General features: G+C 47.1%; 1 protein-coding gene across 4 annotated transcripts in view; it reads right to left on the minus strand.

Moving 5' to 3' along the window:
* The window catches only part of NCAM1 (neural cell adhesion molecule 1), a 79560-nt gene that overhangs the window by 5772 nt on the left and 51550 nt on the right, over positions 1-22238 (minus strand). For 2 of the 4 annotated variants that reach the window (XM_082070219.1, XM_082070221.1), the window contains exons 13-17: positions 21991-22122; positions 10064-10188; positions 9026-9206; positions 548-755; positions 15-131 (exon numbers count right to left, since the gene is read on the minus strand). In XM_082070219.1, the coding sequence (XP_081926345.1) occupies positions 15-131; positions 548-755; positions 9026-9206; positions 10064-10188; positions 21991-22122 (763 nt within the window). Of the gene's footprint in view, positions 1-14; positions 132-547; positions 756-9025; positions 9207-10063; positions 10189-17377; positions 17420-19166; positions 19203-20930; positions 20946-21990; positions 22123-22238 lie in introns of all 4 variants that reach the window. The other 2 variants (XM_082070218.1, XM_082070220.1) reach the window with 2 other exon arrangements.

Raw genomic sequence — 22238 nt, forward strand, 5'->3', positions numbered from 1 at the left:
CCCTGCCAACGTACTCTGGCTCTGTCAGCGGGGTGGTCTCGTTGGGCTCCGTGTGTTTCCCTCCGTCGTGGTTGGGGGTCCGCTCCTCTTCGGTCCGCACCTCCACAATGGGCTCCTTGGACTCATCTTTCCTGTAACGAGGGAATGACATGGAGATTGCTTCCCGTTCGCACTGGGTATCCTCCTGCAAACACGTGCTGCAAATGGCAATAGCGAATGACAGAAACAGACTGCACTAAAAAGCAGATCACTTCTTTTTGTCACTCCCCCTTCCAGTTATTACCTACAGCACGGAAGACCACCATGACATCCAGCATTTGGGCCAGCCATTTGGTGGCTACTAACAGGAACGGGACAAAACCCCAGAGAAACAGCTGAACAGCTCCCTTCCTGGAATATAAAGCTAACCCAGCGCGGCCCCAGATCTTTTCAGTCCCTTCCCATCAGAGCTGAGGAACCCAGAACGCCCTGAACCAGCTTCTTTTCTAGAGCTGCTGAAGGGACACACCGATCAACAGAAGGATCAATAAGCCGTGACAGTACTCACGAGAAGGCGGCCTTGCCCTCCTCCATGTCTTTGCCCTTGGCTCCGGGGCCGGATTTGCCGCACAAGTTGACCGCAATGCACATCAGGAGGCCACACTTGTTCAGGAAGTAGCAGGTAACATCCACAGCCACCAGGAGCAGCACAAAGATAACAATGAGAATGCCTACAATGGCAGCAGTCCCCAGGCCTGATGTAGGGCTAGTGCTGGCTTTAGAGACCAAAAAAAGAAGAAGGCGTTTTAGTTAAAAGGCGAGTTGGGGCTAGTGATGGCTCAAATTTGGCTACGCTTAGGTTCTAAGCATGGGTAACTTACAGAAGGTGCATTCTCTCTCTAGCAGCCTTGTGTTATAACCAACACTTTAGGATAAAGATATTTGGGGCAATCTGCTTGAAAAGACAGATTGACTTGGACCTAACGGGGCTTTTCCCATCCCTGCTGGATCAAGGCCTGGAACGCAGACTACAGCAACCTCTTCTAGTGCAGCGTGAACCCGGCTGGAGGGCTGGAGGCTCCAGGGCGACTCCGGCTCTGCCAGCTGGACACAAGGACAGCACCCGACACTTATATCACAAGTCCATTAAACGCCCAGCAGAACATTTGTGCCACAGACCAGATGCCTGCCAGCACCATGCAGCAAGCTGCATAATTAAATTAATTAATTAATCAGGGAGTGAGGATGTCATGCATTTTTCCTCTTCTAATGTATTCAGGATTCTTGCGTATTCAATAATTAACATGCTCCTGTTCACACCAGCTCCTGAGAAAAAGCTAAAAGTGTGTCAGTCTTTCTTCTCATCTTTCTTCTCATCTACATCATCTGTCTGTGAACGAGCTACTTGGCAGGCTGGTTCAGGTGCAGTAAGGAGAGTATCGGAGAGAGGATGACAGGATCACAGCTCCTTGTTGTGCCTGCAAAATACACCTCGTCTCAGTCACCAGAGCTGGAGCGAGACAGAACAGTCCTGGGACAGATGGGATTTTCTCATGTGCTAGAAGATACCCTCTGGAAAATTCCATTCGAATCACAGTCCTACTCTCTTCTTCCTCTCCCCACCAGCTTTTACAAGACCTGTCAGTATCAGCTATAAGCCCCTTAAGGGTATTATCTGTGGCATAAACCGCATCAACAGCCTCCCATATCGCCCACACCTTTCCTGTGAACCGCTGCACATGGCCCACGTGAACCGCAAAAACCGCAAACCCGTCAGGACCCAATTTCTTCCCTGTGCAGGAGTCGGTTTGCTGTGCTGGGATCAAAAGGTTCGGGCATTCCCATGGGATCCTGGGCCAGCTTGTTACCATTTCACTGTGGCAACACCAAGGCACATGTATGAACAGGGGTGCAGGGAGCTGGAAATGAAACAATAGCGCTGTCTTCGGCATCAGTGGGACTAACGAGGGAAAGACGTTCAGAGGAGACACCGGGGAAGGTGACGATTCAGGAAATCTCACAATCGTGGTTGAAGAGTTAAAAAAATGACTTGGAAAAGTCAGTCAACGTAAGTTAAAAAAAGAAACGTGCAGGGATTAATGAGGTCGTTATCCCTGTATAGAGCAGAATAGTACAACCAGTAAAGGCACTTTATTCAAGCAAAGATGCAACAAGATTCAAAATCCAGAAACAGAGGACGGATGAGCTTAGGCTAGGAATAACACAGGAAATTTTAACAGAAATCCCCAAATAAAAGTAAATGTCATATCTTTCTTTGCCAAATATGGTTGAATAGAAATCACCTTCACTGCTCCCAAAGATGCAATTTCTGCTATGATAGCTACAAAAAGCCCCCTCTGTTCTCTGTAACCACCCAACAGAGAGCTGCAGAACAGGTACGAGCCTCCCTCCTGGTTCCTCCCTCCAGAATGGGTTCAAGCCTCCCGTCCTGGTTCCTCCTCCCTTCCCAGCCATCTCCGTCCCGCTCTGCCCGGGGGCTCCAGGCTGTGCCGGGAGAGCCCGCAGGACGCGGAGACGGGAGAACAAGGGCAAACCCCAGAGGAACGCCCTCGCTTTTGTGTGTTCTCAGATCCCATGTTTCAGATCATAAAACTGGGCCAAGGTCGTTGCCTGATTTAGTAAGAAAGCCCTGCAGTTTTCGGTAACTTTCCAATCTCTTCGACTAGCTCTCACTTTATAAATTCTAATTCATCACATGAATTGATATTCTACATCTTTCAGAGACCAGCAATAAGGAAGAATAATATAAGAATCCTTAAAGACCTCATGAACTTGGAGCCTGTTGGTGCTGCGTTTCTTTTTTCTTTATATATTTCGTAAAGGAATGCTGCTGTTGCTATAAAATGCAGGAAGCATGTAGCATATTATTCAGTTTCACAGGCTGGCATATTTGATTAAATTGATCTACGAATACTTTCAGAACTATTCACTCCATCCTGTAGCTAAATTTATGTCGCATTTAAACAAACTAATATTTAGACATTTAATATCCCTAATGAGTTTGCTGGGGCCTAAAAAATGCAGTGTATAAGTAAGGAGGTTGAGCATCAGCTGCTGATGCTCGGTGTACGAGGGTACATGTACATCCCCAGCCAGAGCTGACGTGGGAAATAGATGGTGAACGTCTCTGGCCTGATCCAGAGCACATTCAACCTGACGAGAAGCTTTCTGACAACTCCCTTTTGCTGTTACCAGGGCTACGAGGGATAATACTGCCATTGGTGTAATGAGGAAACTCTTTTCAGAAGTAAACCAGACTGTGAAGAGCGGGAGAGCTCCAAAAACTGCTGTTTATCTAGCAGAAACTAGGAGGTATGAACAAATGCCACGGATCCTGGTGGAGCAGAACATTACCAGACACAGCCCTCCTCTAAAATGAAGGCAAAGTAATGCTTTGACAAACGTCTTTGAAAATATGTAGACACTTAACAACAGATGCTGCAGGGAGTGGAGCATCTCCCGGGTGAGGAAAGGCTGAGGGAGCTGGGGCTCTGGAGCTGGACAAGAGGACACTGAGGGGGGACTCATTCCTGGGTATCAAGATGGAAAGGGGCAGTGTCAGGAGGATGGAGCCAGGCTCTTCTGGGTGACAACCAGGGACAGGACAAGGGGCAATGGGTTCAAACTGGAACACAGGAGGTTCCACTTCAATTTGAGAAGAAACTTCTTCTCAGTGAGGGTGGCAGAGCCTGGCCCAGGCTGCCCAGGGGGGTTGTGGAGTCTCCTTCTCTGCAGACATTCCAACCCGCCTGGACACCTTCCTGTGGAACCTCATCTGGGTGTTCCTGCTCCATGGGGGGATTGCACTGGATGAGCTTTCCAGGGCCCTTCAACCCCTGACACTCTGGGGTTCCGTGGGGCGGGGTGGCTGGAACCCCACGGGCCATGGGAGATCCTACCAGGCTCCGCAGTTCCTCACACACACGGAAACACCTTTTCCGAGGGTTGGGGTTCCAGGCTGCCTGTACGTGTGACTGTTTGTGGGAACACGCGCTGGCAAAGCTGCGTGTGTGCGCTGGAAACCGCTCCTGGAATGGCGAGACCGGCCTGCAGAGGTGCTGCTCGCTCTCCACGCAACACTGGGTAAAGGCACGGTTATTGAAAAGATCCTACCCAAACTCTGTGAGTGTGAGGGTGAGATACACCTCAACCTCGGCTCGTAAACTCTGTCTGTGCACAAGGGGAAACCCACAACATGAGCTGATACCAGATCTACGGCTCAACTTAATAAACAGGTCACACAAGTTTTTAGTACTATTTTAGTACTCAAAGAGTACTTTTAGTACTATTTTTAAGTACTCTTTTTGTACTCAGTTTAGTACTATTTAGTACTCTTGCTGTACTGCAGTAAGACTAAGGTGTAAACTCAAGAGATCTCACAAATTCTTTATACTCTCAAACACTGGAGGTGAGGGGTTTTTAGAAGAAATCCACATGCTTTTGTGTGCAACACCTGCACAAAGTTTTCATTTATAATTTCGATAGAAAAGCAGCTCACAAGTCATAATGAACAAGGTCTGGATAAACAGAGCAGATTTATGTGCAGAGCACAAAATGCATCGTTAGACAAGACAGACGGCAGAGTTTCCTGGTTGCCCCTATCAGAGTTTTGTTAGAAAGGCTGATCCCATTGCAGACAACTGCTCCTATTTGAGAGCTCTGAACAGGCCGTTCAACGGCTCCGGCAGCAGTTTCATCCTTGGCAACCTCAGCCCCACAGAGAAAGAGACACAGGGGAGAGCAACACTCGTTTTAGTGTCAGAGCCCAATGGATTTGCCATCAGACAATTCATGAGGGGCACAGGTTTTTCGGTTTGGTTTTTGTTTTTTAAGGAAGAACAAGAGAAAAGGAAAGAAGTCAACTAAAGTTTGTTCAAGGAAATGCAATACACAGATCTCGGTAACAAAGGTGGATTATGTTGCACCAATTTCCACCCTGGATTAATCCTGTCTGGTAGTGTCACATGCACAGTTAACCATGAATATTGTTAATGATCAGTAATAATAATAATAATAATGATAATTTAGCTGGTCAGGTAACTTGATAAAAGCTAATATTCTCTGTTAAAATGGCAAGAAACGGGATCTCTCAATGAAATTGATAATACAGTAGCGGAAAACCAGAAAATGTTAGACAAGCATCCATTGCAACTGCTTATGCCCATGGGCTCTATTATGCCCCAGATCCACCGCGGGTCATGAGATACTTGACCGCACACAAGGGGCCAATGAAGTCGCAAGGATTCGACCCCATAAATAAGAAATGAGGAAATCTCTTCAGCGTCATTCCCGCAGCTGTTCGCGCTCAGCCCGCCCCATCGGGAACCCTCCCCGCGGCCATGGAGTGGCAACCACACGCATAAGCCCACAGAGACATTCGAGCCACCAGTAGGATTATCTCGGACAAATCTTCTTTCTCTCTTTACAGTCTGTGGGTTTAGATCTGTGGACGGGGCTTTAGGAACTTTTTGCACAATACAGTGGTGATCAGCACCAGATGTGCAGAGGGATCAGTGAAAGCAGCAAAAGGCTTTGAGGGCTGCGCACCTTCCGCTGATGAAAAGCTGCACGCAAATAACGGCAAAAATATTTCTTTACATCCATTAAAACGGGCAAATTCATGACAAGTAACAAAAAAAAATGTTAAAGAGAAAAAACTTGGCTTAAACCCTTTCTCCTTGTTACAAAATAGCGACTCTTTCAGATTAAAGAATTCTTGTTTTCTCTCTGAACTGATCCTCTGTAGCAAAGGATTCTGTTCCACACCTCGGTGGGACCCGGGCCTCTCACTAGCAAATATTGCTTTATTTTATTTCGAGTTTCTAACAGAGTAAAAGCAGAGTCACTGCAGAGAGAAGCAATGAGACAAAGGAGGACGACGTTGATGGGCTTCCCAGGGTCGCTGCAGGCGCCAGACAATGGTTCCCAGGAGGGAAAAGATGGTTGTTTAAAAACAAATTTGGTGCATGTGGCAAGCGTGGATGTTTCCCGTGAGATCCAAGGTGACATGTATGACGACAGACAGGGAGAGGAGGACGGGGAGGAGGGGGGGAAGGACGAGGAAGAAAAAGAAAGAAAGAGAGAAAAATAGATAAAAAAATTAGGTCATAAATATAGAAAACATAAGAATCAAAGGTTTATTTGATTTCGTAAATTAAAATGGCTAAAGGTTAAAGAAGAGCATTAGCACATTCACGCCGACAAAAGGGCCGGTTCAGAAGCTCAGCAACGTCCAAAGCCACAGAGCGGGGTCCAAGTCAGGGTTTAGGGGGTTCGCAAGCAAATGGGATTAAAAATGATGGAACAGAAAGCTCAGCAAGAAGCACAAGAGAACGGTTATCTGGTATTTGGAAGGACAACACTTTGTGCAGCAGACAATCTACCCGCCTGTCCGAGTCCTTCCCAAAGCCTGTTGTACCAGGACCTGGGTAACAGGAGCAGGTGACTACAACACCGAAGAAACAAGAAGGTCTCAAGAATACAGGACTGACTTTCCATGCAGCCTTCCGGCTGCTTGTACGCTACTCTAATACAATTATTATTACTGAAATAACACCCTTATCTTTCCAACCACTTTAAGGACACTGTGCAAGGGATGGTAACAAAGGACTCTCCATAATAAACGGACTTTTTCTGTAGGCAATTCCCAGCTATTACTGTCAAGCAGAGCAACGCCACATTAGAAGCATTGACTCTGACTCCTCCTGTGTAGCTCATTTTGAAATCAAAATGTAAAAGCTAAATGCCATGAAAACAACAAGAGATGCTCAAGGAAAGTACATACGCAGAGCCTCTTCCCTACTGCACTTCAGCACACTTGCCCCCATTTCACCGGAGGCCTCGGGTCTGCACGTTGCCTGCGCTTGGGAAATATTTTCCCCAACATAATTGGTTTGGGGATCAGTTGAGGGAATCGAAGCGTCTGGAAACACCTTGGGAGGTCTAATAGAAACCAAAGTGCCCAACAAAAGGGGAAAGATCTGGAGAAACAGGGTCCCAACCGCAGCACAGGCAGCAGCAGTTTCGCTGCACCGGGAACCAGCCGCGTCCTCTGTTGGGCCAATCCTGCGCAAACCTGCCGAGCGAGCGCTTTCCCACGGGCTTCTGCCATTGCCAAGTGCACATCTGAGGGGCAGCCCCCAATACTGATCCCTCCCATGCTTCACAGCAGACTGAGGAATAATTTCAGTGAAATCAAAGTTACACCTGTGATAACAAACTGGGCACCTTTTTTCTTTTTAATGACCATTTTTAGAGGGTTCCCGCCCATGCTACTGTTGGATTTCATGGGTTCGGTGGCATCCGGGCTCATTGCTGCTCCCATTGCCATGGAGTACAGCATGAACACTGTATTCCAAAGGCGACAGCATTCCCCAAATTTGCTAATACACCTGTCCCCAGTTGCTTTGTTGTCCCATCGGACACGGAACAAAAGCTAAAAGGGAATATGAGCACAGGAAGGCAACGACGGTTGCACACGGAGTGTGAAGGAACTCGTAAGTGTCCCTGAGACGTGTCACAGTGCAGAAGGAACCAGCGCCTGCTGTCCCCAGCCCACCGCATGTGACCCTTCAGCTCTGAACCGAAACAAGGCATTCTGCCAAATGACCCCCACCCTGTCCTGCCACAGCAGCCACAGTTGTCCTTCAAATACGGGAGGGCAGTAAGTATTAGAGCTGTTGAAAATGAGAATCAGTTGCTTAATGAGTTACTGGGGCCCTTCCACCCAAAACTACAGCCTTGTTCAAACATGCATCCCAATCTTTTGCCCCATTTCCCTCCTCGCTATCCTCATCTTCCCCCTACCACACACATTTTTCAATCCAAGCCATCTAGGTCACTCATTTTTATGCTCAACGACATTATCTGGCTTAATCAAATGGGGTTTCAGCATCCAAACCGCACGGGGTCCCGGGTGTTAGGAGCAGCGCGGGGGGGACCGAGGGCTGAACCCCAGGGCAAGAGCCGACTGAGGAAACCCCCCAGTCGTTGTGAGGAAAACACGAGGCTAAGCCGGCAATGCAGAGCGCAGAATGAACCAACCGCTCCCTTCACGGACCGTCAGCACCGACCCTGCGTGAACACGCTCAACCCTGCCTGTGCGGTGAGGACTCCGATTGACTCACCCATCAGCTTAAAGCTCATCCATCTGCCTTTAACCAACCAGAGCCTCGGTTTACAAGTCCAGCAATTTCACCCCTGAGGTTTTGTTTGGTTTGGACTGTTATTTTAATATATGTGCAGAAAAGCAATACTACTGTCCTTTCAACACCTTCCAGCAATCTGCTAAATCCCTACCTTGCTTTTATAGCACTTGTACTTCCATCTTGCTTGTTGAGCACGCTAACAAGTACAGTCTGGCTGAAACGAGAGTTTCCAGCAGCATTCTCATGCTATTTATTTACTTTTCCCTAATGCTCTAGACGACATTAAAACAGTGCTGTTTTAAAAATACTGTTTTAAAAATACTGTACTCCATCTTATTAAATAAAAAACCTTCAGAGAAAGATTTAACCCCCTCCCTTTCCAACCACCAGCAAACTCTTTATGCCTTTATTTCCCCAAAGGCCGAGCTGGATGGGCAAACAAGCAGTGAGCAAGCCCAAAGCGGATTGGGAATGGAGATCTGCATTGTGAAAAGCATCGCCCCGGAGATCTGAAAGGTCTCTTTTGCTTTAGTTTAAAATGGGAATCCTACTCTCCGTTTCAGAAAGCATTTTCTATCTGCAGCTTTTCCCATCTAGCAATCCTGTTATCCTCATTCCAAAAGCCGACATTCCTCGTGAACAGCCAGACGAGGCTTCTCGTGTAGCGTTCCCACCGGTTCTGCTAACGCGGTACATACTGTAACACGGACTACAGTACAGGTATGTACACGGCAAAAACTAAGCTTTGGATGGGTAACCAATTGTGATAATGGCTTTAAGCAAGCAAGTTGTCAGGGTTACTCAGGCACATTAAAGGATGCAGCACTGTTGCATTAATTGTAAGCAGAAAACAACGCTAAAGCTTGTGACGGCTGTACCTGGGATGGCTGTGGGCTGAGCGGACGTGCGGAAAGCGTAGTGAGCCGGTTTGGATTTCCCCTGCTGGTTTTCGGCTATCACGTAAACCTCATACTCCGCGTTCCAGTCCAGGGACTTGAGCATGACGTGGTCGCTGCCGGAGGGAATCCTGATCTCCGGCTTCCACTCCGAGGAATGTTTCTGCAGAGCAGGGGTGCAAACACAGCACAGCGTCAGCTCGGCTCTGGGAACGCGGCAACGGCCGCCCAACGGGAGCGCGGGAGCGCCCTGCGCGAGCAGATGCTGCTCAGCTCATCGAGGGGCGGAGAGGAAAGAGACACTGAAGCAGCCACATTCCTGCTCAGAATCTTCCTCTCATCTTTGCCACCATTTTTTCTCCTGATTTTCCTATCACGTGAACTACCACCTAACACAAAAAAGGGCCACATTCAGCTTACAACGATACTAACTGCTGATCACAGAGATGTTCCTTCCCAAGACTAGGGCTAGATGATTTGCTCGGAGAATCATGTATTTGGCAGTCCTGGCTGATCTACCATAAGAGATGAATAAGTTAGGCCCAAAGGGGAGCTGCTTCCAATAGTATTTGTCACTTTATCCCTGTCTATACTGACTGCATTGAATATCAATAATCTGCAGAATGATTAGGTACCAAAGGTACTCAATCAAATACGGCAGTTTCAATGACCACGGGACAGTTATGATTGAAGGTGGACAGTGCTCTACACTATGAACCTGTGGTCCCAGCTGTTTGAATTGTTGCTGGCAATCCCACCTCAGAAGTTTTTGAAATGAAATAATACTAAGCGTGTGTAATTACCACATGCTCACAGTTCTACAGAAGACAGCATGGAGAAATAATCTTTTACAGTCAAATGAAGGGAAAGAAAACGAGACATAGATTTTGTATGTAGCTTCTGTGCATGTCATGTCTCATACCCTATACCCTTCCACCAATCTACTCAGCATATATTCCCATAGTGGCCCGCCTACGAGATCTCAGCTACAAACCAGGCTGGAGCGTCAGTCATACTTACAGCTTTGTATTTGATCAGATAGTGTCTAATTGGGGAGCCGCCATCATCCTGCTTGATAACATTCACTTTAATGGAGTTTCCATCTTCTCCCATCTGACCTTCCAGCTTGGGCGCGCTGGGTTCCCCTGAAACAATGGGGGATTTATGTTTAAAATTAGGGAAAAAGTACTAATCAAAATCAGAAAAATACTTCATTACAGTCATTTGCCGGGATATCGGCCTCACCGTGACCCAGACACGGCGGCCAGAGTGTATCCAGGATACAAATTTCCCCAGTTTGCATCCCTGACACCAGCAGAAAACCGAACTCTCGTTTGCACGTTGATTTACCACCACACCCTCTCGCATCTACAGCTGCTGCTCCACACCCTGCACACACAACCTGCGGAGGATGGGTCCCCAATCCCAGCTCAGGAACCTCCTTCCTGCACCTTCCCTATGGCACCTCTCCTAATAAAAGCCAAATCCATAGGTTGTCCGATTACATATTTACATCTCCCCGCCCGTTCATCAATGCTGCAGCACATTGCTCCAGAGCCGTGCTTTCCCCTCCCGCTTTCGTTTGACCCAGGGACCGATTGGTTCTGAAGAGCTCTGACAGCCTGGGAACTTACTACGCAAGAGGCATTAGTACCTACCTACTTGTTTTTGTGCAAAAAGAAACCAACCAAATAACCCCTTGTCCCCAACAACATCAGCGTCAAATTAGCAGAAGAACTTATATGATAAAGGAGCACCGGCCTCCCATTTCAAAAGCGACTAGAGCACAAGAGAGCTCAGATCACAACAGCTTTGTCAGTGCCTGGACACTCGCTTTGCTCCGTTTTACATACAGAGAAAGGCTTATGCTCCTCTGTGCCCATGCCCATCTGAGGCTGGAGCTGGAGCGATTGCTTCTACAGCCCTGAAGTGTCCCGAGAGTTTAAATGCTAATCAAAGTCAGTAAGACTTGACAAAATTCATCATAAATCTCGCCGAAGCTTACGAGGTCATTTTACAGCACTTACTGACTTCTTCAGTATCAGCTCTGTGATGTTAAGATGTGATGCTTAAGCCAGGCTTTCTGGGCTTGGGACACTTGAGCTGCTGTTCTGCCTGATTTCTTCATGGGTAATTTGAGCAAAGCCAACGCTGCCATTATTTGTAAGTTAGAACTTAGAAATCGGCTGCAGTTGGCAATTCCAGCAGACTCCAGAGATTAATTGCACTCTGCTGGTTGGTCTCATTACAGGGTCCTAATTTCTACAGATATTTTATATAACAATTACAGTGGGGCAAAACAACCCTACACCTCTGTTGACCCACAGTTCTGTATATCGTATGCACTTGGGAAGTATTTCTATTTATTTATCTAAATGGCGAATAGCTCATTTAGAGCCGACTGCAGGAAATTTACACACAGAGGATACAACAGACACTGCACATCCTGCGTTTCGCAGGGTGACTCTAAACACGCTCCCAAACGTTCGCACAGGTTTGTGAGGCCGAACGCACGTTGCTGTTCTGCTAGAGCAGCTCGGGGCTCTCTGGAGCACGCTCGGAGATACCCCAAAGTGTGGGGAAATACAACTAAAACATGAGCCAATTCAAATATATCCCAGAGACCAATACCAAACTCTGAAATGGCGACATTGATGGCTTAAGAGCCTGAATGTAACCAGATAAGAACAAAGCCAGGACACTGAAATAACTTCTGTGACTTTCCAAAAGCTCGGGCTGCTGCCTAGAATAGAACGTTCAAGAGACTCAGTTCTGTGGCGTTGTACTAAAACGGAAAGGAAATAACAAGCCAGTAGTTGTATTAAGATCAACTTTGAAAGATAACGTCAGCCATGGGAATTTACAGGAGCTGCTTTCAGCCCAAAAAACCCTCTCAATTCTAGATCTATTCGGTCTGGATTTGTATCCACAGCCACTAACAGAGCACTTGCATCTCCGACTGGCCAGAGAAAGGTTAATTTGCCAATATCTTTCAAAGTTAATCTTCAGAAGTAATTTGAAGCCATTTCCCACCCCCTTTCTCCTGCAAAGAATGAGCAAACTGCAAAAACTAGACTGAAACAGTAATTCAAGATTAATTCGATTGTCTTGTGGCTAACACATGCTCTAACGCACCAACTGTTCCAAGAAGGCCATTTCAACCCATGGATACACAGAGCTCTTTAATGTGAGATACATACATTTGTATTTCACACCATAGTAACTTCTCTTAAACATGTAAGGAGGGAAATAATAGCTTTAACCATGCTGTATTTTCCAAATCCTTGCCCCTGCCTGTACCCTGTTACAAGCTGCACACTCCAGAGCTGGTTTCCACCGTGTGGCAGGTTCCGCAGCGACAGCACATTGAAAACACAACGGTGCAGCACTGCAAACCCTGCTGGAGAATACTTTAGTTTCCCCTCCATAAATACATGGCATTGAATTTATCTTAGGCAGGCAGATGTAATCCAGATACAGGGCTGTAAAAATAAAACCGGGTTAGTGTGTAGTTTCAAACAAAGGAAGAAGTTGTTTAGCGGGTAAAGTTTAGTCCAGCAGGATCAGCATCTCTCTAATGAGTCAAAGTGTCAGTAGCTGAAGAGAAAAGGTGGTTGTCAGGAGGTTAGAGAAGCAGCTCATGCTCACAGAACATGCATCCGCGCTACAGGAGGGGCTGAAAAGCAAGAGCGCATTACAAAGGTGTGCAGCATGCCTGGGGATCTCCGTTCACACCAGCGGACGGGAGGCATTGCAGAAATCTGCCCATTCCACCCACACAATGTGCGGTCCCTAAAGAATGCGGAGCCATTGGCACCAATAAGCACAAAAATGTTTCCTGGTATCCCTTCATCTTTGTTTAATTGATATTCAAGTGCTTCCTTGATCTAATAGCAGTCTGATGCAGTTGGATTTCAGAAGTTAACTGGTTTTAACTATCGGTTTCCAGTGCGGACCACAAGCTCCGGACTGGATGCAGCTGTAGTGAGAACCTGAGGTGGTGTGAACTAGCACAGATTTTCCCAGGTCGCGGAGCATTGGACGGGTGCTGGACCCAAAAGTGCCGATAACACAGACCATTATCATGTCGTCTCTGCTCCCATCCAATGTGTTCCCTCTGCCAGCTCTGAAAAGCAGCTCAAATCGCTGCCAGACAACTGCGGCACTTCAGACTATGAGTTAAATCCATGCGCAGCTGGCACCGAAGAAAGGTCCTGCATCCTTGCTCTGCTTACAGAACACAACTGCAATCCGTGGTGATTTCTGTAACACACCAACAAAGAAGTAGCTGATTTCTGCAATTTTTGAACATCATGTAAATAGGAGTAGATTGTGACCTACAGCGTGGAAAGTCTACACAAGTGGTAAACACACACGGGTGAGAAAGAACAGGTAGGGAGTCTGCAGAATGCACACAAGAGAAGCAAACATCAACAATCCAAATAAGGAACAAAACCAGAAGAACATGCAAAAACGAGACAACCAGGTCTCCAGCCCTCCTGGATTTCAGCCAGAGAGGGGACAGACCAGGGGACAGGGGCTGCCTCCATGCACGTAGTCCTGTGGGAAGTTACTGCTGTTAGTTCTGTTTTCCTGGCAAACGCCAGCCTAAGTCCCTTCCTGGTGGTGGCCCAAGGCAATCGGTTATTTCAGAACTCACAGACTGAGAAGAGCCAATTGCTTCCTGGTTTTCTAAATTACTCGTTTCACTGGGGAAGCAGAAAAGCAGGACTTTCCCTCCCTCCACCCCCTCAGATTAAGCACAGAGTGTTAAGTGAAGCTCTAACATTGCAGAAGTTGTTTTGACCGCCACACACTCTACTTGCAGACGGATTTCATCTCCATAAACTGCAGGGGTCAGTCATTTGCTTCTTGATTTCATGGAGATCAGCAGCTCCTGTAACTGCTGCTGGTGAACGAGTTCTGATGAAATCCCTCGCCAGGCTCCGAGATGCCGAGTGGGAGCAATAAGGTGCCCTAGCAGCACAGGTTCAGTAGCACCTTCTGATGCAAATTGTGTGAAGTCTCACTCCCATCACACACTCTCTGTGTGCCTATATACACTACTTTATAGAAGCATAGTTCCTGCTCTAGCTGTGTTTAAGGTTTACTCATGATAGAAACACTTCTTTCTTAAATCATAATGGGACATGCTTACCAAGGGCTGAACTTCAGAAACAAGTCATTTCAGATCCTTCTGACAGGCTACTAAATACATATAGTGTGAATGTGTGTGTATATATATATATATCTATATAAATGTAGAGGGTTGAAACGTTGCTAACGCAACGGGAGATCCAGGGTTCACATTATCTGAGCATCTTACCCACAATCTCCCACCAACCAGCTGTCTGTAGTTGGCACACTGGTACCCCAAAAGGCCAAAGGATGTTTGCCATTGGTGTTAATGCCGGCGTTATAGAACCTTACTACGACGCTGACTGTTGGACTCCGATAGTGCAAGAAGCAAATGACTGAGCCGCAGGATTTCTGTTGGGTTTTTTGGTCTTTTTGTTGCTCTCTGTTGTTGGGTTGGTTGGTTGGTTGGTTGTTCTCCCCTCCAAGTTTATTCAAGCTCAGTGTGGGAGCCTGAGGTTGAGTTCCCACGTGCAGACAGTGGTGAGCACCTTCTCCTAAAGGCTGTAGGAGGATGTTGGAGGGATGGAACGTGGAGGTCCCTGGTCACTGACCAGAGGGGAATCCTCACCCCAATCTAGGCACCCCATCAGAACAAAGTATTTTACCTTCTGTTCACCAGCGTGGACGACATCATCAGCACCATGCAAGCCACATGACAAAGTCACATGATACGCACGCACATGATTGGTTGAAAGGAAAGTGGAGGAGGTCACATGGAAAATACAAAAAAATTAAAAAACTGATGTAAACAATGGGCAAGGGAAAAAAAAAATCAACAACAGAATTACAGACTAAATAAAATAGAAACAAATTAAATTAGCCAGTATATACCAGAAACACTGGGGAGACAGTAAAATTGCCTGGAAATAAGAATATTAAACCACAGAAAGCGCTGAGTTATGACCCTGTGAGCTCTATGCTGCTTATTAATACCCGGCCAGAGAAGGAACAAGAGTTATTGTAGAGTGTGCGCCAGGACTCGGGATCCACAGACCGCTGGAAAGAAAAGGGAATACACTGTTATTCACAAACAGCCCAGGCAATGGAGGTGAAACGGTCAACATCACAGTCCACGCAGCTCGGGGAAGGCAAACCCCGGCACTTCACACCGACGCGTTCTCCCTTCTGCGGAAACAGACGCCTCCTAAATACCAACAGCAATGGTAACTGGAAAAGAGAAAGACACCTATTTTTCGTACACATTTCCAAGGACAAAGCTTTGGATGATAGAGCTGCAAGCAGAGCTTGGTCAGACTGACGGAGGTCGCTCGGGGCGCACAAGCTCCGTCCACGCTTGAGGATTCAAGGAATGGCGTGAGCCACGTACAATGAATTGCACCAACGATCCACGTGTGCAAGGGCTTTTTGTGCCAATGAGGAGAGGATGAAGTGCTCTGCACTGGAAATGAATGACAAGGATGGCATGAGGAGGACAACGCTGCTGAAGGAGGTGAAACGGTGTGCCCACTGCACGACTCTTCATTGCTGCCACTAATACTGAACTTTTTATCTGTGCAACCTAACAAGATTAAGTCAAAAAGACACGTTTCTAGATGTCTTATGCAACTATAGACACCTCCCATACGTTACTGATCACAAAGTCAAAAGCCCACTGAAGTCAGTGAAGAAACTCGGCAGCTTCGTTAGGATCCAACTGGACCCACTCTTCATTTTCCTGAATTTGTGATGCTACACAGCAGTTCTCAATTTCTAATTGCTCTTGGCTTCATTCATGTAAGCGCTGAGGTGAGATCAGGGTGAGACACAGGATCATTCGGCAGCAGCATCACTAATTAAATGATGCAGTTATAAGAGCATCTGCCTTGTGCCAACGCCCTTTTCTGCTGTTGAATGTATCATATTCACATGCTGAGAACAACTCAGCATACAAAACATGTGTCTGTCTGCATAAATTGACTGTGTACACAAATGACAATGATGCAGCAACAAGACGGATCTGCTGCTGCTCAGTGTAAGAGCCGGAATTTGAACGCAGGTGAAAATGGAGATGTTTACCTGTAAAGAAATTCGGCCTCACCGCCCAACAATAAACACCCCCAGCCCTCCTGGAACACACACGTCCCCAGCCAAGCAAGAACAACGTGCACTGTACTGTCCTCTCCAGCCCAAACCGCAAACAACCGCATACTTCATGCTTTTAGTGTTTTCCACTTAGTGATGAACCATTTCTCACCCACTACAGGTAAACACACAGGTAGTTATCTTAAAGAACATACTCACACAAACACATACTTTGTATTATTGCCAATCAAAAGAAAAGCACTTGGCTTTGTAGAAATGATTAGTTGGTCAAAACACACATATGCACCATGTAAACCTGTATCTTCCTTAAGGGTTTTTCTTCATCTTCCAGGACTGTGGTGCCAATATTTGCTCACCTTTCCTATATTGGCATGTGATTGGCTATAAATCTCCTACAAGTAGGGATTAAAATCTCACACTTGATATATCCGCTCAGTGTCAGGATGGTGTGCCAGTGAGCTCATAACAGCACGTCTAAACCAGACATTGCAAAGTTGTTCTTTCACATACAAATCAAGTTTGAGCTATTTTCCCTGGGACTGCTCAGATGCAGCACAGCAGCACCTCTAGGAACGGGCACCTAACCAACCAGGTAGTGAGCAAGAACGGAGGGAATCTGCATCCATCCCCATTTTCTGGTGAACTCTGAGACCCCTCTCAATGCAGGCGGGACAGGAGTGGTGAGATGGGCGATCCTCCCCCTTCCCACAGTCCTCTGGCCTGTAAGATTTTCTGCCTCCTCGTTTGGTCCTTTCAACATTCAGCATCCATGGTTGTAATATCAACCAAAGATTATTTAGTCTATGTCCCTTTTGCGAGGGCAGGCTTCAGCGCTAAAATCACTAATGGAAATCGTGAAAAGAAACATTCCTTTTGGAAATTCTAAGGTTTTTTTCTCCCCCTCTATGTTTCTTCTAAATCTTCTATTTCCACTTTTTACCACATGCTTGGTAGGATGATGGGAAGAGGAGGACAAGTGGTACCATGCTGGGTTCTGATAACACCTACATGCTCACACAACACATTAATGCCAAACTGTTGGTTAAGAGACATCAAAATAAGGCAGTACAGTGCTTTAATTCCCTCGATAGAAGGACTGCAGCACAACAAACAGCACTCCGGAGCAAAGGGGAGCAGTTGCCTTCTACTCACTTGGCGGCTCTGAGCTTTCAGATGCAGCAAGAGGCTGAGTTGCTATGGAAACATGAAGGGCAGATAGGACATGTAAAGGTGAAGCGTACCACATAAATAAGTTATAAGAGGTAGAGGTGATGTCTAATGAGGAGGGAGCTGTTTCCCAAGCCCTCTCCCGGGGAGCTGTGCTACCGGGGCGGCCTCACCAGGGGACAGGGAGCCGGCACCGGGTGGTTCCTGCAGCAAGTTACAGCTCCAAGGGTCCCCTGCTGATGCTTTTTCATTCTGAAAAGCTGAGAAGCTCTGAATCTAATTTCAGAGACAGCTACAGCATTTCTCCCTTCTTTCGGCTCAAACAGCAGCCTAGGTTCACATATTGCTAGCCCATTAAGTACTGGAGTTTCTGGGAGGCCCCCTACAGCAGCACCTGCTTGCTGGCTCTTGCCCAACTATAGGAGACAAAGGAGCAGGGACTAATGAGAACTTGGCATCGTGAGTGACTCTTCTTTCTCAGCTCTGTGCGCTAGGGCCAGGGCACAGGCAGAGAGGAGGAAAACGGGAGGGAGCACCTCGAGAACCAGGCAGCTCTGGGAGAAGCCGACAGGGAAGCGCCCGGGGACCCTGCGCAGCACTCCCGTCCCAGAGCAAAGCGGACTGCACAGCACTCAACACGAGGATCACTGCGACAGAAGGACCGAGAAGGAGGACAGCAAACTACTAGTGTGTCCAGAGGAGGGCAACCAGGATGGTGGAAGGTATGAGTCAAGACTTATGAGGAGTGGCTGAGGTCACTTGGCTCGTTTGGCTTGGAGAAGAGGAAGCCAAGGGGGCACTTCGTCACAGTGTACACCCTCCTCAAGGGGAGGTGCCCATCTCCTCTGCTGACCAGCGATGGGACAGGAAGAAACAGAATGAGACTGTCCCAGGGGAAGTTCAGACTGAACAGCAGGAAAACGCTCTTTACTGAGAGGGCGGTCAGGCTCCCCAGGGATGTGGTTGGAGTTCAAGGAGCCTCTAGACGACACCCTTAGCCATACGATTTAGTTTTATGCAGTCCTGCAAGGACAGTGAGTTGGATGCAATGATCCTTATGTGTCTTTTCCAACTCCAGATATTCTATGATTCTATGAATTCTCTTCCTCCCATGGTGGTATCAGTGCGGCTGGTGTGGGGGTAGAACAGGACAGACCCTCATGTGGTTTGCAGCCTAAACCTGATTATGCAGATTTTAAAAAAATTATGAAGTAGAATATAAAGAAATGAGTTTTCTTATACAGCTCCAGAAGGCGTCTTAGTAACAGGAAGCACAAGCCATTCCCTGCTGATCACACGAGTATCTTCCACTCTATTTAGCTGAGAAACTAAACTCTCTATTTGCTGTGCTAAGTTGATTTCATGAAATTCAGCTCCATACCACAAGAGCTGAGCACATCCCACAACACGTCGGCAAGAATGGAACACAAAGGGGCCAGAAATCTCAACGGCAAAGGCCAGTGACAGCCACCAGCCTTCACACGGGCAAGGGTCCACTGCACATCTCCTGATGTCTCTGCTTCCATGAGCCTGGCACACCTGGGAGCGCCTGTGGCTCTGCTCTGTCCTGGAAATCAAACTTATCTGTAGCTCCTCCACGTGAAGACTGAGTTTTCACTCAGGGGGAAAAGAAAAAAATATATATCTATATATATAGAAAGAGAGAGAGAGAAAAGAAGGAAAACAGCCGAGGATGTTAGGCAGACTGCAGCACACTGAGTGAGGAGATGCATGCAGAGCAAAACGGAACCACAGCGTTTTCTACCATACTCACTCTCTGCTATACGGGAGGTGGGGGCAGCAGTACTTGCTAAAGAAAGAGAAAGGAAGGTGAGGAGGAGAGGTCAATCCCATTAAACACTGCCAAAAGACGGAAAACTAAAACCAAATGGGTAAGATTTTGTCAGATCAATCCTCTCTGGACACAGAGCGCAAGCGAAGCGCGTGCACCTTGCCAGACCTGCATAAAGGTATTTTGACATCCGAACCAAACACACGATGCACACGCAGACTGTCACGGTTTCACACACATTTGAGTCCCACCTGCACAACAGCAAGAAACAGCTGCAGAAAACTCTACTACGAGCGTGACTGTTCTTCCTCTAAGTGGCTTTGAATGCTCTTCAAAGCCACGAACCTGTTCCCAAGTGATGCACGGGAGGGCTGGCAGACAGAGGTGTCTCTGTGGCTGAGGAGCAAAGCTTTTAATGTTCTTTTTCCTCTCTTCTTCACTGGATCTCTCCCCTTTTCCTGCGGTGCTGATCTGCACACAGACCCAACACCCCAGCTCTTACCTCCCTCGTGTGTTTAGCAGCATGTCCAATTCAGAAGGGCCTACCAAAGCGTTAGCCTGAGAGCTACGATACTAACCATGGCCAACTTCACGTAAAGGATGTATGACTTCTAGTGAAATTAATAGGCTCCAAACAATTTTAGGCAACAGACCGCACATATGCTCTGGAAAAACGTCCCCCGGCTGACTCTTGTAACCACTGCAGTTTGCAATGCTGTCTGTCCATCTGTCCGTTCCTTCGTCCATCTTGACTATCCATCCGTTCATCCCACCAAGTCTAAGCTTTCGTATAAAACAATCTTTATGGAAAAATAGCACAAGCATGATTCAAATCCTCTAATTAGGGCAAAACCCAAAATATTTCCTTTTGGTACTTTGGCTTCAAAAATACCAAGGAATGCAACAGCAGCTTCCTAAAGCTTGGGATGCAATCTGGGAACAGACACAGCCACCACGGGGACATGTACTTCAATAAACACAGCAATGCTCACTTAGAGAAAGAGATTCCTTTTAGCTGCCTCTGATTAACTCCCATTTGAAATGCACAAAGCTGTGGAACACACAATGTTCCACTGAACCCAACGGACAAACGCATCCATTGGATTCTCTAACTAACTTTCCATTGGGAATGAGGAAACATGCATTTTTTTATTTAGTATCAGGTTTGTTTATTTGAGCATCCAGTCTATGCAAGTTCTGCAATACTGTGCAAAGGCCACTCACAGTAGAAGTGTTAGTAAGAAGAGGCAAAAAATGTCATTTTTTTCTTGAAGTCTTAGCTTTGTGAAAATATTAAAAAATTGTGAAGATATTAAAAATTCTGAGGCTTTTCATTGGCTCTTAATTGGTCTGAACTAGGTCTGCGTTTCTATTCCTGAATTATCCACATTTCGCTAAAATTCGAGATTTTTTTACGGATTCATAAACACAAAGCCTTCCACTACTCCATTCTGTAATCAACAAGCTATGATTATTAGACAATCACTACATGACATATTTGAATTGCATGCTCTACAACAAGGAAAAAACATGTTAGGCTCTAATTCTGTTCTAAGAAGTGCAGTATCACCCACCGTAGGATGACTATTCTAGTGTCAGTCTTGTTAGGAGATGGACAGCACTAGTTACTTCATTTTTAAAGACCGTGAGAGGAAAAAGGAACTAGATGGAAAGCTCATGTTATGTGTGTTAGAGGAACACGCTAGGAACACAAAAAGAGTGAGAGAAATGCAGAGAGGCACTTACGTGAGTGAGGGATGCCTGCGGGATTCCCATGGATGGACACAGACAAAAAGAAATGACAGAGATAGGAAAAAAAAAAATGTAGAAGAGGTGAGGAGATAGAGAACATGGAGCTGGACAATCAAAACACCACCAGCCGTCTCAAACCCAGCCCTATGGAGGGGGTGGGTGACAGGAGTTATCCCAACAGACGGGACGTCAATCGCGAGGGTGGGCCTGGGACTTCCCGCCACCAGGAGCGTGTGCTGCCCGTACGGCTCAGGAACGGGGTGAGGAGAGGCTGGCGGCTCCAGGACACGCGGCTCCAGCGCCTCAGGGCACGCACAGGGCCAGGAGCGCCGCCGGCCCCGGGCAAGAGAAGGTCCTGCCGAGCTGCTTCAGAAGAGCTGGGGAACAGGCACATCAGGATGGGTGCGATGGGGGGAAGGAGAATACGCTGTACATCTAAACGCAAAGGGAATGGGAAAGAATAACTCCAGGGACTGGGAGCAGTTGAATACAGATCCTAGTGCCGGGATGAGGCTGTGTACCAGGTCCTGCTCTGCCCTGCCTGCCTTTGTCATATCTCCCCTACCCACTCTACACCTTTGCTTCTCCTTTTCTCCTTTCTGTCTTGAATAACCCCCTGGTTTTTAATCCTTTTCTCTTTGTTTCTCGTTGAAACAGGAGGGAAAGGGTTTCGCCACAGCAGAGCATCCCGCCATAGGAGCGGACGATCACCCAAGTAAAGCGGGAATCACCTTATGTGCTACATGGGCAGCTATAAGCAGTGATTTGCAGAATTTTGTATTAAAACTCCATTGCATAGCCCCTTCTCTTTGACAATACCAAGTTTACACTAGAAACTGAAGGCACAAACTAGTGCAAACAAAATAGTTCTTCCGCCTCCTACCTTCAAAGAAGATTTTTAGTCAGTAAGGAAATTCACTACAATCAAAAACCACAACAACAACACAAGGTGCAGCGAGGTCTGCAAGAGAAGGAGGTTTAATCCATGCGTGGCAGAGATTCCCTGGAAAGATGCAAGGAAAGAGGAGCAGAGGAACGGCTCAGCTTTACTTACGAACTGGCTGCGTCCTGAAGTCGGACGGCGCGCTGATCTCGCCCGCGCCCTTGCCGTTGACCGCGGACAGCCTCACGGAGTAGGCTGTTTCGGGTTTCAGGCCAGTGATGGTGATCATGCCCTCCACGTTCGCTGTCGTGGAAACAATGGGGGAAAAGCAAAAAAAGGCTCAGGTTTTAAGTCAATAATAAACACCATGTTGCTATTATCTACTTTTGCCACCCCCACGCAATAGCCCTTCTCTTCCA

Source organism: Streptopelia decaocto (assembly GCF_964273445.1).
Source record: "Streptopelia decaocto genome assembly, chromosome: 21".
Lineage (NCBI taxonomy): Eukaryota > Metazoa > Chordata > Aves > Columbiformes > Columbidae > Streptopelia > Streptopelia decaocto.